The sequence below is a fragment of the Aphelocoma coerulescens genome, chromosome 20 (genome assembly GCF_041296385.1).
Source record: "Aphelocoma coerulescens isolate FSJ_1873_10779 chromosome 20, UR_Acoe_1.0, whole genome shotgun sequence".
NCBI classification, from domain to species: domain Eukaryota; kingdom Metazoa; phylum Chordata; class Aves; order Passeriformes; family Corvidae; genus Aphelocoma; species Aphelocoma coerulescens.
In genome coordinates this window covers 3,348,361-3,364,027 of record NC_091033.1, presented here as the reverse complement: position 1 = coordinate 3,364,027, position 15,667 = coordinate 3,348,361, and the positions used below count along the sequence as shown (strand labels likewise).

Below are 15,667 nucleotides of genomic sequence, written 5' to 3'. Positions count from 1 at the left end.
CCAGTGAAAATTCAACAGGGAGTTTCAAAAGAATGGAAATGCACGTTTCCTGGAAATTTGAATTTTTACTGATTGTTTCTGGGTATTTAAAATAACTCTGGCCTGGGTTGCAATTATTCTGTTAGAAAGAAATTCACCATTGCCCCATCCCTGGAAGTGTCTAAGGACAGGTTGGCAGGGGCTTGGAGCAAATTGGGATAGCAGAAGGTGTCCCTTTAGGGAAGTTGGAATAAGATGAGCTTTAAGGTTCCTTCCAGCCCAAACCATTCCATGATTTTATGATTCAAGGGAGGTGTGAAACGAGTTTTCTACTTCCCCTATACAATATCCCATCTTTAAATCCAAGAGGTAAAGCACAAAGGCACTCGTGTCCTTGCTGCCCTGCTTCATCCTGGCCGTCCCCAAGGACATCACTGGCAGGAAAGCTTTTCCTGGTGGATTGGTGCTGTCACCCAGGTGTGGCTGTGTCCACAAGGACAATCTCCTGGGCATTGGGATTTACAGGGAGCTTACAGGTCCCCACAGTTCTCTGCTCAAAGCCCTCCCCTAGCCCCTCAGCCGTGTAAATCCCTTCCCTGGGATGTGGCGGGAGATCCGTCACGGCACAGCTCCCACGCCTCCCCTGGGGAGCTGGGATGTTCCCCAGCCCTCTCAGGGATGCCAGCCCGCTCTGCAAACCGGTGAAACAAGCAGGGGTGTGCAGATTCCCTCATTATCCCTCTCCAGCCCTTCCCCGTGGGACCCCGGGCGCGCTCAGCCGCGCTGGTGGGAGCAGGAATCGCAGCTCAGCAAGGCCTGGCTTGCTAAGGCAAACAAAATATTGCTGGAATTAATACAGGAAAAAAATGGCCCCGGTGTCCTTCCTATTTTTATTTTCTTTCCCAGCCAAGCTGCCTGCTCTAAGGGCTTTGGATTCCTTCAGCTGCACAGAGGGGCACGTGATTTATTGAAATTGGAAAGCTCGCAGACAAAAAAGGCTGTGAAATTATTTTGTATCTGACACAATCATTAGTGGTATTATTTCTTTTGGAGCTGGGAAGGACACTTATAAAACATCTAACAAGCTGCTAAGGAGATTGCCTAAAGCAGTGATTTTCAAAATGTGCTGCTGGAGCCCATTCTTTGTGCTCTGCACATACATCAAGCTCCAGTTTCTTTTTATGGAAAGGACTTCAAATAATATTTCTGAGGGGTGTTTATGACAGTTTGCTGGTCACCCTCTTCAAATATATGCCACCTGCTGATGGCATGATACAGAGATGATTGAAAGAGGCCAGGACACTCTGAGCAAGTGTGTTGTGGGGCAGAGGGGCACCCAGAGCTCCTCTTCTGCTTTGTGAGCCCCTCTGTGCACGTGCACCATGCAAACCCTCCAAATGCAAGCACTGAGCCAGGTGTCAGTCTCTAAGGATGCTCTTGGAGGGGTGGGGATGGTCTCCTATGGGTGTCCCACTGTGCCTGCTGTGGCCAGAACTTGTCCAGTGGTCCAGCGACAACGGATGCTGGTGGAAGGCACCTTCTCGGGGGACAGGCAGCTGTTTCATCATAGAATCATCACAGGACGGGTTGAGAAGGACCTTAAAGCTCATCCAGACCCCAGGGACACCTCCTACTGTCCCAGGCTGCTCCAAGCCCCGTCCAACCTGGCCTTGGACACTGCCAGGGATCCAGGGGCAGCCACAGCTGCTCTGGGCACCCTGTGCCAGGGCCTGCCCACCCTCCCAGGGAACAATTCCCTCCCAATATCCAATCCAAACCTACTCTCTGTCACTTTGAGGCCATTCCCCCTTGTCACTCCAGGCCCTTGTCAATAGTTTCCCTCCATCTTTCCTGTTGGCTCCTTCAGGCACTGGATGGCTGCATTAGATCACCCCAGAGCCTTCTCTTTTCCAGGCTGAACAATCCCAACTCTTTCAGCTTTTCCTCACAGCAGGAGGAAAAGCTGTGAGGAGAAGCTCTATCCCTCTGATTGCCTTGGGGCCTCCTCTGGACCCACTCCAGAAGGTTTCATGCCCTTGCTGGATGTATTTCCCCCAGGTGTCTGGAGGAGGAGCAGGATGGGATGGAGAGCAGAGCCCAGCCTGACCTCCTGGCAGCTCTGCTCCCACCTTGCTCCTGCATGAGCTCCTGCCACATCAGAGACTGGCTGTGCCTCCTCCTCCAAGGATTTGGCAACTTATGCTGGCCAGATCTGCTCTGGGCAACTCTTATTTCTCTGGCTGAGGGGGCTGTGACTCGAGCAGGATGTGCTTTCCCAGTGGTGAGTGTGGAGTTTACTCTCAGTAGCCCCAGCTCTCACCTGGCACTTGGCATCAGCAGATCCCAAAGCCTGTTGTGGGAAAAGGTCAAACCCATGGACCCCATTTGAAAGGTGGAGGAGCTGAGACACAACACCCAGCAGCCTCAGACAAAGTCACCCCACAGGCAGCTGGCAGGGCTGAGGACTCAGTCCCACCGTCCTCAAGGCCAGCCCAGTGCTCCAGCCTCTCCATTCCCATCATTAGCACTGGGATGGCCAGTTCCAATTGCTGTGAGACGGCTGAGGGTGGAAGGAGCTGTTGTCATGGATACAGCATCCACCGGCTGTGCTCCTGCTCTTCCACAGGAGCTCTCTGGGCTTCAAACACCAGTGCAGCCATCAGCACAGCAATGGTGATTCATTTACAGCCCAAACTTCCCTGGCACCTCTGGCACTGACCGAGCTGGTGGCTTCTCCGGTTCCTCCAGCACCAGCAGCTGCCAGGACCTGGTGGAGTCCCTTCCCATCAATTCTGTCCTGGATTTACACACAACTTGTGCCCTTCCCAGCACCACAGCACCTCTCTCTCCCTGCCCCTGCCTTGGGTGGTGCCTTTTCTTCAAAACAGGTGGTCTCAGCAGGGAAGAGAGACCTCCCCAGCCACACACACACAAATGCACCCCCTGAGGGGTTGTAGCTGCAGAGAGACCCAGGTGAGAACTAGCCTGTAGCGCTGAGAACTTGGCTGAAATTGTGTGGATTATGGGAAAAAGGTGCAGCCAATGCCTGTTTCGGCCTCTTCCCGTGCCGTTTTTCTCTCATAGGATCATGGAATATCCTGAGCTGGAAGGGACCCACAAGGATCATGGAGTCCAGACACCCCAACAGTCCCACCCTGTGCATCCCTGAGGGCATTGTCCAAAGGCTCCTGGAGCTCTGGCAGCCTTGGGGCTGTGGCTTGTGCTGATGAGCCAGATGGAGCTCATCCTCGGGAACACGGGAGCTCCCATTTCCACAGGTTCAAAATCTGATTTGCCCTGTAAACGTCGTCAGAAGGTGGAATCATAAGCAGGGAATCATGGAATTATTAAGGGTGGAAAAGGCACTTAAGATCATCAAGTCCAACTATTCCCCCAGCACTGCCAACTCCACCAGCAAACCACATCCCCAGGCCCCACACCCACAGCTTTTCTGAGCACTTGCAGGGACGGTGATTCCACCAGTGCCCTGGGCAGCTGTTCTAATGCCTGACCACCCTTTGGGTGAGGAAATTTTTCCCAATATCCAACCTAAACCTCCCCTGGTGGAACTCGAGGCTGTTACTGCTGCAGGCAGAGGGGACTGCCTGGACATCTCAGGCCACCAAGGACCTTTTAGTCCCTGTGTGAGGTGACTGCCTGGTCACCCAAAGCCTTGCAGGAGCAGTGAGAGCTGAGCAGTGGGAGCTCTGTGCCAGAGGGTGACACATTCCAGGGCTGCTGCTGTCACAGCCCAAACCAGAAAGACAAACCTTGAGGCAAAGCACAACCACTGCTCCTCCCTCCAGGTGTTCCAGGCTGGTGGATCCTCCAGCAGCACTTCAGCACTGCTCCAGGGCTTGTCTGGAGGACAGGGTGTACTTGGGGGGGTTTTTTCCCCTCTCCTGCAGCACAGACCCCAGGGAACATCCTGAGACATTTCAGTGATTACTCTGGTGGCCTCTGTTATGGTGAGCGTGAGCTCTGATAAGGGACAGTATGCCACAACCCCCAGATTTCCTGCATGAGCCTCCAGCATTGTGCTTGCAGCAGCTCCATGGCCATTAAACAGGTTTGTTTGGCAGCCTCACAATCACCCAGGCTCCTCACCCAGCAAACTGCATGAGAGTGTGATCCTCGTGCAGCCAGGGCCATCCCAAAGTGGTTTTTTAATCTTTTTCTAACACTGAGTTTACCATTAAATGTGCCTGAGAAAGCACAGATAACGCCATATATTTAGTGAAAAAATGGTGATCTTTGGTACTTAGTGTCTGCTATCAGAAAAACCATTTTAATAAATAAATAAACTCAATTTCTTGCGATGCTCAGAATCCAGGGACAAAAGGAGACCTGTACACACCTGGTCACAGACCCCTGAACGTGGCTGGCAAAGGATTGTGGCACCTCAATCTTAGAGATTAAGTTCTCCTTAAATAACCCAAAATCTTATTGCTCATCCCTAATCTAGAACATGATTAATCATTAAATATCACTAATTAGGAACGGGAAACTGCTTCACACATTCCCACAGTCATTGCTGATGGAATGGAGGCCTCCAGGTGAAGCTGCTTTACACATGGCGAGGTGTACCTGCCTAATTACAGAGTAATTAACGAGCCACAGCAGGGCCCATTTCAGCCCTAATCCCCTCTAATCGGCCAGGACAGGGACTGGCTCCTTCCTGCTGCTCCCCAGAGCTGCCAGGCCCTGAGGGTCCCTCCTTACCCCATCCTAGGCACTATAAAAAGGCAGGAGGGGCTGATGGGGCATGGTGGGTGTCTGGTTCTTCCTTGCTGGTGGTTTGCTTGCTTCCTGCAGGTAAAAAAGGTCCTGTTCTGGCATTTGCAGGGGGAATATTCAGGTGTTGGGGTGTGATAACAGCAGGGCAGAGCCTTGAGCGCTCTTTTCCCCCAGTTCTGCTGTTATTTTGTTTGTTCAAGAATTCCTCGGTAGGAAGGAAGGAGGTACCTTGTGCCTCTCCTAAATATATGGATAATATTTGGTCTCTGGGGTGAGGGAAGAATGTCCTTGCTCCTTTGATCATCATAAACCAGGTAGATTTGCAAGGGGCACAGATCCCCTCCTCTGAGGCCATTTCAGGGGTTTCCCCTGAATAGGGAGTAAAGGAACTTCTCTCTTTTATGACCTTAGAGGGAAGTGTCCCCTCGGAAGGGGGATCTTTCCCTAAAGCCTTGGTGTTCCTTGCAGTCCAGCTGCCATGGCCTCTGCTATGCCTGACAAAGAGGAGGTTGTCCAGAGCTCCCCAGAGATGGAGGAGGAGGAGGTAGGTGCTCCCTGTGGGATGTGGGGAGGTGGTCCTGCTGCGGCTGAGGGGAGCTGAGCCCCCAAAAAGGAGGAGTTTCCTCTGCTCAGGCTGTGTCCTGCAGCTTCTGGCTGATAACATATACAAAAATGTGGGCCAAAAGTCCCTGTAGCCTCTTAGGCTAAGCAAAACTGGCTGGTTCTTGGCCAGGAAAGATGTTTCTCTAACTCAAGATCCTGGCTTGCTGCAATCAGTGCTCCTATGGAAAGATTCCAATGTTCCAGCATCCCCGAGACCTGCTGCTCTTGTGACCAGCAGCATCCCTGCAGGAGAGGGTGAAGCCTGTCAGCTTAAAACCAACTCAGCCCTGCCTGCTGGGGCTTTTCCTGGGACATTGACTTGTTGAATAACTGTTCCAGGTGAACTGGAGATGGGTATGTGGCAGAAGAATTGAGCTTGCCCCCAAACTTGGATGTTCTTTGTGTCAGAGGAGAATTTTCCTGGGGTGGTCCGTCATTAATGCCAAAGCTTCCCAGCTCGTGTGACAGCTGAGTTAGGGATTTAATTAAGTGTGTGAGCAAGGCAAGAGTTTCTCCCTCAGCCAGGCCAGGTGATTTGGTGACATCTCCCCCCCAAACAGGGAATTTCAGGGCAAAACTGCTCAGGGCCACGGTTGGAGCTTCATGGCTGCATTTTTCTTTGCTCTTGTAGGCTGCAGTGAAGGAGTTGGCCAATCTGAGCCTGGTGAGCTCTGCCTGTGACGTGGTTTCTGCAGCTTATGCCTCCACCAAGGAGAGCCACCCCTACCTGAGGTCTGCGTGTGATGCTGCAGAGAAAGGAGTGCAGAGTGTGACCGAGGCCACGGCCAGCTGCGTGCAGCCAGTGCTGGCCACCCTGGAGCCCCACGGTAATCCCCTGGGGAAGGGCAGGCCCCTGCCTGGGAGGGACTCCCTGGCTCCTCCCACACCTGGGAGGAGTGCTGGGATGAAGAAATGCACCTCTCTATCACCACAGTGAAAGGACAGCTCCTGGCTTCTAAACAAGGCTAAAGCTGAGCCCTGATCCCAGCAGTGTGATGGAGACTCGGGGATTGGCTCTGATGCTGACCTCCCTAAAACTGATTTTTGCAAGGTGGAACTTGAGGTGAAATTGCAGAAAACCAAGTTTTGACACTTGTTTTGGTTCTCTCTTCAGTTGCTGCAGCGAGTGAATATGCTTCCAAGGGTTTGGAGAAACTGGGGGAGAAGCTGCCGCTCTTTCAAAAGCCAGTGGAACAGGTAAGGACTCGAGGCTGTGCTGTCCCTGGCAGGCAGAGGGGCCTGGTTCTTGGGGGGTTTCTAAGCCTGGGAGCGATGTAGGCTCTTGTGTGAGGACCTGAGTGTGTGATGCAAGTTCCTACAAGAGTAAACACTCGCCTGACACTGTGCTGTTTGTCCTCTTGGTGCAGTTCAGAATTGCGGTGCAAGACACAACCCACTGCATTATCTGCCATTCCTCCTCTTCCCCAGATTCTCTCTGACACGAAGGAGCTGGTGTCATCCAGAGGGGCTGATGTGAAGGATGCTGTGAGCAGCAAAGTGCTGGAGGTGATGGATGTTACCAAGGAGGCTTTGCAGAGCAGCATGGGGGATACCAGACCCACGGTGCCCGGCACTGCTGGGGTGGTTCTGGAGCCTGGAGTGGGACACACAGGTGTCTGTGGAGCAGAGGCTGTGCTGGGGAGAGCAGAAGGTGGCTCTCTCCCTATTGGAAATGATGAACTAGGTAAGGAAAGGGTGTCAGTGGCTATTGAAGTGGGAATGATTAAACTGGGGATGGTCAGCCCCATTCCTCACCCCACTACTCTGGAATGGGGCTAATGGGAAGAGAATCCCAGAATGGTTTGGGCTGGAAGGGACCTTAAAGCTCACTTTGGGCTTCTCACCATGGGCATGGGCACCTTCCACTATCCCAGGTTGCTCCAAGCCCTGTCCAGCCTGGCCTTGGACATTTCCAGGGACCCTTGGACAGCTTCTCTGGGCACCCTGTGCCAGTGCCACACTGGAGAGTACCTGGCTCCCAGTCTGGGATCTCGTGAGCCCATTACTGTGGCACCTCTGGTGACTCAGGCACTGCCTGTGTCCCCAGCCCAGCTGGCAGCGTGTGAGGAGGGCACAGACGTGGCACCCCTGGAGCAGCAGCGGGAGCAGAGGAGGTACTTTGTGCGCCTGGGCTCTCTCTCAGAGGAACTTCGCCTCTTTGCCCACCTGCACTCCACAGCCAGGATGAAGCAGGCCTGGCAGGGCATGCAGGGGGCCCTGGCACAGCTCCACTGCATCATCGAGCTGGTAGGTAGAGCCCAGACCTTGGCAGGAGGGGACCAAAGCCTTGGTCTTGTCTCCCCTTCATTGCTGTGGTGAAAAGCTTTGCAATTCCCCAGCCAATCTGTCTGTCTTGACACTCTGATCTTCCCCTGCCACAGATTGAGGCGTTTAAGCAAGGATTTGATCAAAAGCTTCAGGAGGGGCAGGAGAAACTACACCAGATGTGGCTGGACTGGAGTAGGAAGTACCTCAAAGAGAGTGGAGATGAAAGCCCTGCAGAGCCAGAGGTGCCTTCCTGGGGAGGGAGGCAAAGGGCTCTGGTTATCCCTTTGTTTTTTGGTTTTTTTTTAATTAAGTGACTTATTCCTGATCTTGTCCTTCTTGCCTCCTCCCAGGAGATGGAGTCTCTGACCCTGCTCATGGCATGCAGGATCACCCAGCAGCTGCACCTCACCTGCTGTGGGGTAGTGGCTGCCATCCAGGGCCTTCCCTGCAGCCTGCAGGACAAGGTGAAACAGGCTCTCAGTGCTATCCAGGAGCTGTCTGCTGCTTTCTCAGCGGCAAAATCCTTCCAGGATTTGTCCAGCAGTGTCTTGAGCCAGAGGAGGCTGGCTGTGATCCAGGAGTACATGGAGGAGCTGCTGGATTACCTGAAGCACAACACTCCTCTGTCCTGGCTGGTGGGACCCTTCTCCCCCAGGGAGGAGGAGGAACCCTGCCAGGAGGATCGATCCTCCCAGGAGAAGGAGGCAGAGGCAGCAGGAGCTGGGCATCTGGAAACCTCCAGCACCCCCATGTAAAGGGGAAAAGAGTAATTGCTGTTGGCATTAAACCCTCAGTAAGTGTAAAGTGTAGAGAACTGTCTTCCTAAAAGCTGCTGGTACTGGGTCATAACTGCTTAAAATAAAGCTGCTGCATACAAACCCCCTGGCTCTGGTGTCTCTTGGACAAAGACTGAGTATTGCTCAGTGGGTGTGAACTGTACTCTTCCCATCTATTCCTCGATGGGATTCCACTGTGCCCTCGGGGACTCAGGAGGTGCAGTCAGTGCTACAGGAAGGATCACAGCTGGTAAGCCCTGACGTTGTCCTAGGAAGCTCTAATTCCTCCTCTCCCCCGAGCCTGGCGGCCCGGCTGGTCCTGTCCCATGCTTGGGGGAGCTGCCAGAGCCCTGGCATCCCTTGGCATTGCTCTTCCAAGGCTGAGTTCTCCTCCTGTGTTTATCTGCTGCTGCCTGGGGAAGGTTTCGGTTTGGTGGGATGGGAGGTGTGGGAGAACAGGCCTGGGAGAGCTGTGGCATCTCTGATGGAGAGGCACCGGGGGTGGGTGACAGACACTTGCTGTCAGCATTGCCCTCTCCTGACCAGGCGTTTCTGGGGAGCTCAGAGCTCTTCCAGTGCTATGTCCAGCTCCCTTTGGAAGAGGCTGGGGAGCCCAGTGCCCTCAGACTGGCCAGGAAATGGATCGGGTGCCTGTGGGACTTGGAGATGAAAGCTCTGCTCCTGGCTTCTCATCCTTCTGTCTTCAAGACCAGAAGTGGAATCTGCTCTCATGTGAGTACCGCTTCTTCCAGAGTTATTTTTTTAATTTAAAGATAATTGAAATTATTCCATGAGGGTCAGAAAGAGGGACTGGGGAGGGGGCTTTTTTTGTGGATGGTGAATGTGGGCTTGAAGAGGTGGAACTTCCTCCTCTCTTACATAAAAGTGACCACTTTTCCAGCAGCACTGCTCCTCCTCCAGCCCTGTGTGTACAGGCTTTGTGCTGAGGCAGGACTGTTTGGGCAGCGATTATTCCTTGATGCAACACAACCCCCTCAGGCAGGAAAGGTTTGGATCCTGATTCCCTGAGCTCAGCATGCCCGGTACCAGACAAGTGTCTTCTTCCTGTAGCAACCAGTTCGTGCTGAAGGCAATAATCAGGCAAATGAGGTTGCCAGGCCAAGGTGTTGCTGAGGTGTGAGAGATAAATGGCAGGGATGATGCTGGATATCCCATTAGAGAGGAGCTTGGGTTAAGATCTGATACCCTGCTGTGTCTTAGCCACAATTAAACCACAAGTAAACCACAAGTAAACAGATGAATAACAAAGATGCCCTTTGTTGCCAAAAAAATCAGAATTATTGGCTAAATATTCACTTGTCTGAGGATGTGAGCAGCTCATGCCAATGCAAGCCATGGTGCCTCCTTGTTTTATACTCAGCAAAACCACATGGAAGCTGTTAATTGATTAAACTTCCATTGTGCTTTGCTTGGATACTTGTGGGCAAACAAAGCCCTTTCTACTCCCACAGTCCATCTGCCTGGTTCATTAAAGGGTGATTTATCCAAGGTTTGTGAAGCTGGACAACATCATGCCCAGATCTGGTTTCTCAGCCTCTCCTCAAATCACCGAATTTCAGAATGGGTTGGGTTGGAAGAGACCTTAAAGATCATTTAATTCCAAACCCCTGCCATGGGCAGGGACACCTTCCACTACCCCAGGTTGCTCCAAGCCCCATCCAACCTGGCCTTGGACACTGCCAGGGATCCAGGGGCAGCCACAGCTTCTCTGGGCACCCTGTGCCAGGGCCTCCCCACCCTCAGAGGGAAGAATTTCATCCCAGTATCCCATCTAACCCTGCCCTCTGGCAGTGGGAAGCCATTCCCTGTGTCCTGTTCCTCCATCCCTTGTCCAAAGTCCCTCTCCAGCTCTCTTGGAGCCCCTTTAAGCACTGGAGTGGAAGCCTCTCCCTGTTTGACTGTTTAACACCCAAAGATTCAGGGAGCCACGGGGACTTCCTACACCAAGCAAGAAGGAAAACTCTGAGTAGCTGCACATGGGAGTAGTTTGACTTTCTCATCTGATCTGTTTTCATCTGTGCTGCAGAGACAGCAGGGGATCAAGGTGGGAAGGAGCTGGGAAAGATGAATGCACTGGCTTCCTGCGGTGTTTAAGGCTGAAACTCCTCTGGGCTCTGGGAAAGTATCCAGGTTGTTCTTCGTTGTCTCCAAGCTTTTGCCTGACTATCCATGCTTATTTTGAGTAATTTTGGATAGAAATGAGCAATGTGTTGGTAATGTGACAGTCCTAAGCAAACACCTTGGCAGGGAAGACGTGCCTTGAGGCACCTCCTCTGGCTCTCAGCAGCCCTTGGGAATGATGCAGTGTTCCTTGCTTCTGGTAATTATTGCCCTGGTGATTGGGTCTCACCCTCCCCTGCTGCTGCTGTGCCCCCGTGTGCCAGCGCAGTTCTGGGCTGGTTTAAGCTTTAAATGCACTCACAGGGGGACTTGCTTCTTGTTCCACTTTTGGTGGATGCCACTGTGTCCCTCTGCCAGTTTGCTCAACGTTTTAATTATTTCATTCTCGCATTCATGTCCTTCTGCTGATCTTCCTGCAGCCCCTGCTGTTCTCTGCTCAAATACCTGACCTGGAGGTCAGGGAATGAATGTGCTGGTGTTGGGTGGAGGCCTCCTTGGGCATCACTCCAGCAGGCTGACACTTATTTTACGAGTGCAATTAGGAGGCATTAACCAACTTGTTCCATGTTTTCCCATCTGGCAGGGGGAATGGCTTAAGGAGAGTTTCCCAAGCAGCTTTGTTAAGGCAACAGATTGGTTCTCAGCAAGTGCTGAAAGGCAAAAGCTCTGTAGCTGCTTGCAAGGAGCTTAATTTCCTCCTCTCACTTCCATGTTTCCTGTCACTCTTGGGCATTGTCATCCCTCCTACAAAGCTGTGTTGTTACTTGCTGCAGAGTACACTGAGTTTGTAAAGGTTTGAGGCCTCCCTGAAGGGCTGCTCAAGGAGCTGGGGCCCTGCAGAGCCAGGAGCTCTCTGGGTTCCAATTTCTGTGTCACCCTAAGTTCTTGTGATTGGAAAACTTCAAGATGTTCAAAACTCATTGGAATTAATTTGGAATGAGATGGGTTGAAGTTGCTGTGGCTGATCAATGTGGGAGTAAAATCAGATTGTGGGCCCTGCTCTGGTGGCTGATGTGGGCAGGCAGGAGCTTTGTGCTTGGCTCTGTGCTTTCCTCGTGTCCCCTCCCCTGTCCCCTTCCTTTCCTACTACATCTCCTCTTGTTAGAGGAAGCCAAGAGTTCCAGGGCAGGGGAGAGAAACCTGGAGGGATTTCCCTGCTGTCTGAGCTGGATGGTGCCAGCCTGCAGCAGCCAGGTGAGATCAGTGTGGGTTTGGGAGCCCTGGAGAACACCAGTTTGTTGGAGAGGACACAGGTGCTTGCAGTGCTGTCACTCTGCAGTGCCCTGCACTCCCTCTTGAAGCATTCCAATGCTTTTCCAGCCAGAATCTTTGCTGCTGTCAGCATTCAGCTCTTCCCTCGTTCAGATGCTTCTGCCAGGGGCCTCTTGTGGCAGGTCCTGGCTGGCCTTTGAGCTGGACTTTGAGCATTCCTTTGCTTTCCTTCCCTCTGCACCCTGAGGATGGTGCAGGAGGTCAATAAATCTGCTTCAGGCTGCCTTGTAAACCAAGTGTGAGCTTGTGACAATTCCAAACGATCTTTGCAGGGCTTGTTAAAGCCCCTGATGCTTCCAGCACTGACAGGCTGCTGCCCTGATCGATGCTGGGCTGCCCTTTGCTGCAGCAAACAGGGCCCAGCTCCTCCTGTGGGTACAGAGCATGGCCAGCGAGTTGTTACCCTGCTCTGCTGCCTCTGGCCACTGGAGCTGCCCCTGTGGAAAGCAAAATCCATTTGCAGGAGCAGCTCATTTGCAGCATTGGCTTCCTGGACTCCCTGATTCCTGTCTTTACTTAGATCCAGCCATGGCTTGAGCTCCTCCAGCAGTGGAATTCAGGGGCGGTGGTCTGGAGGGTGATTAACCATGCTGACATGATTGGATTTTGTGCCATTCTCTGCATGGATTTCACTTTTTAATTCCTGTTTTTGTTATTCTTGCTTCATAAAGTGACAGGAGCTTAGTGCAGGAGGCACAAATTCCTGCCTGGCTCTCCCCAGGTGCCCTGGAAGGCAAGGTGCCATGGGAGCTGTTAGAGGGGATGATCTGGGAAAGGAACAGCTGGGAAGGGTGGGAAGAACTTTGAGACTAAGGCAGGGGTGAGGTGCAATGGCAAAGCATGAGAGACCTGGAGGAGAAGACACCAGGAGGGCTGGGGACAGCCAGAGGTGAGAGGCTGGATGGAAAAACAGTGGAAAATCCTCCAAGATGGATTGGGATTAAAGGTGAGAATTCAGTGAGTGAGGGGGAGGAGGGGTAAACTGAGTGTCTGGAGGATGGGAGCAGAGAAGCAGCAGGGAATGCTGGACAGGGATGGGCTCACCTGGGGCAAGGTGCAGAAGTCTGGAGAGCAGGAGAGGAACCAGATGGAAAAGAACTGGAAGTTCCTTTTTTTAGTTATTTTAAGGGCTCTGTGTGTGTATCTTATCAAGTTGACTCACTGGGTGTCTCAGTGCGAGGCAAAATACCATCTCTGCCCTTTGGCGAGTGAATGTTGGAGAAAACCCAATTCCTTTGCAAGGGGAACCCCAAAATACTTACACTGCACGTGAGCCCTCCTGCACGGACCATCCTGCAGGGTGCTATCCCCACGTACCTCGGTTCTGCAGGATGTTCCATGAGGAAACACATCCTGAGCTCTCCCATTTGAGCAAATACCAACTAGAGCGGCCTTTTCCCTGGCAGAGAAATCCAGCATTTTGGGTCTGCTGTCCTCCCTAGAACCCTGCTCTGCCTTGTGCTGGCTGATTTTGGAGGAACACCTGGCTGGCAGCTCCCAGGCACCTCTCACCTGGGGCCCGTTGTGCTGTGTCCCCTCCCTGCTCCGTCTCCCCTGTGGGATGGCGATGGCAGCTGGGAGCTGAAGGTCACTGGAAATGTCATCTTCGTTTAGCTGCCTTGATGGGGTAATTACAGCTGGAAATAGAAGGCTTGCTAAACAAATTACAACCCACATGCAGTGTTTACCTTGTGAGAGACTGATTGGGAGCACCTGTCACTTTGTGGAGTAGAAAAAAAGCAGCTTTAGGGGTTTGAAGTATTTTTGCTTGTGATGTCTCCTGTTGGCTGCCTTGTGTCCCCTCCCACTGACCCCCAGCAGATCAGGGCGTGACACTCAGTTTGGGTGGTATTGTGGGTGCTTTGGGCCCCCTCATCCTCCTGGGGAGGCTGAACCATGGCCCCAAGGAGGGACAATGAGCCTCAGGCACACAGAGCAGGAAGGGTTTTGTGCTTCACTGAAGGTTTGGGCACTGGAGAAGTGGTTGTAGCAGGGAAGGATCAGACCTGAGGTGGTCCTGAGCCTGTGCGCTGTGATAGGACAAGGGGAGTGGCTTTGAACTGAAAGAGTGGAGGTATAGGTGGGAAACTGGGAAGGAATTGTTCCCTGTGAGGGTGGGGAGGCCCTGGCACAGGGTGCCCAGAGAAGCTGTGGCTGCCCCTGGATGCCTGGCAGTGTTCCAGGCCAGGTTGAAGGAGGCTTGGTGCTGACAGGAGCTCACAGGGCTGGCTGGAAGCCTGGACATCCCACTTGAGACAACCATTGTTGCAATTTTGTTTTGTATTAAATTCCTGCTTTCAGACCCAGTTTTATTCTCTGCCTGCATGATGGTACTGGGTTAATGACTGGGCTTGATGAGCTTGGAGGTCTTTTTTAGCCTTTGCATGAAGAAATTTCCCCTGCTGTCCACCCTGAGCCTCCCCTGGCCCAGCCTGAGGCCGTTCCCTCTCTCCTGTCCCTGTTCCCTGGGAGCAGAGCCCGACCCCCCCGGCTGCCCCCTCCTGTCAGGGACTTGTGCAGAGCCACAAGGTCCCCCCTGAGCCTCCTTTTCTCCAGGCCGAGCCCCTTTCCAGCTCCCTCAGCTGCTCCTGGGGCTCCAGCCCCTTCCCAGCTCTGTTCCCTGCCCTGGACATGCTCCCCAGGTTGGATGATCCTATTGTGCTTTCCTAAAAGAAGGACTGAGAGCTAAATATTCCCACCTCCCTTTGTGCCCATGCTGGATTTTGATGGACACCCCTCTGACTGTTGCCTGCCCTTGCCCCTGCAGCACCAAGGCCACCCTCAAGTGAAGGCTCTGCTTGGGTTTGGGGTTTTTAATTTTATTTTTTCACATGTATTTTTCTTTCCTGCTCATACTGAAACAGCCCCGGAGCACACCTGCTGCTGGCTAATCCATAAAGCAGTGCTGGAACACAGCAGGACAAGCCCTGAAGTGCTGTTTTCCTGTGGGATTGGAAGGCTTTGAAGGATGAGTGCTGTGGCATAACCTTCACTTTCCCAGAGGGGTCAGGCACACGTGCTTGAGACAAAGAGCTGAAGTCCAGACTCATCAATAAATGGGAATTGGGAGGGAGAGGGCAGGACCAGCAGGTGACACTTTGGGGTGTCTGGGCTCCCCCAGCTCCCTGCTGCTGTCACTCAGAGCTGTGTCCCTGTGCCTGGAGCAGCAGGGGCAGAGGGCTGATACAAATGGAGATGGGAGCTTAGATAAGTGCTGCCTTTGGCAGCAGGCAGGAGCTTTATTGGGCTGGCCAACACCCCAAAACCCACTCTTGTTCACAAGTTCTTTAATAATGCCCAATCAGGTCTATTACAAAATGAATTATTTATTTAACAGACACAAACCTAACAGACATAATAAGACTTTAAACAGACTATTTACTGCACGGCAATAAAACACAGAGACCACTGTAGTAGATAACATACGCTGAATCCTAATCTATGCTATTTCTTCCCTACCTGTAAATAGGTACCTGAATCGTGCCCTGTACCTCCCCATCCAGTTGCTGATGGGGCACACGTTGTGTCTCAGCATGTCTCAGGTTGTAAGGTGTAAGATGTAACCAAAATCCAGCATTCTATCACCAGCTGTTGAAACCAGCTGGGGCAGGGTTCTTTATCTCCTCCATGACACATCCCTGATAACTCCCTCCGGGCCGTATCTTCTGCTCACGGGCCACCAAGCCTCACTGCATGGCCCATCAAATGACATCATCCCAGTGGGAGCTGCTGCGCCCAGGGGCAGGAACCGAGCGTTCCTGCCTGGCTGTAAGCTGAGGTTTGGAACAGCACAGGCAGCCCTGACCTCCTGGCTTCCCAGAGGACAAGAGCTCCATAAGCAGCACTGGAGCTGCAGGGGAACACCAGACCCTTCTACAGGATCACTGCTT

General features: G+C 52.7%; 1 protein-coding gene across 1 annotated transcript; it reads left to right on the top strand.

Annotated features, from left to right (window-relative positions):
- Positions 1-4,665: 4,665 nt before the first annotated feature.
- LOC138121201 (perilipin-3-like) lies at positions 4,666-8,431 on the top strand. Its single transcript, XM_069034459.1, has 8 exons — positions 4,666-4,794; positions 5,185-5,260; positions 5,951-6,146; positions 6,434-6,516; positions 6,748-7,003; positions 7,367-7,566; positions 7,701-7,829; positions 7,938-8,431. Exons 1-8 carry the CDS (start codon positions 4,745-4,747, stop codon positions 8,340-8,342), a joined length of 1,395 nt encoding a protein of 464 aa, XP_068890560.1. The 5' UTR covers positions 4,666-4,744; the 3' UTR covers positions 8,343-8,431.
- The last annotated feature ends 7,236 nt before the right edge of the window (positions 8,432-15,667 follow it).

Bases quoted from the DNA above. Each gene is read 5' to 3' on its own strand.
- LOC138121201 (XM_069034459.1), top strand. From the start codon at position 4,745: ATGGTGGGTGTCTGGTTCTTCCTTGCTGGTGGTTTGCTTGCTTCCTGC. The intron at 7,567-7,700 runs GTAGGTAGAGCC...CCCCTGCCACAG, and splicing joins TCCACTGCATCATCGAGCTG to ATTGAGGCGTTTAAGCAAGG. The intron at 7,830-7,937 runs GTGCCTTCCTGG...GCCTCCTCCCAG, and splicing joins AAAGCCCTGCAGAGCCAGAG to GAGATGGAGTCTCTGACCCT.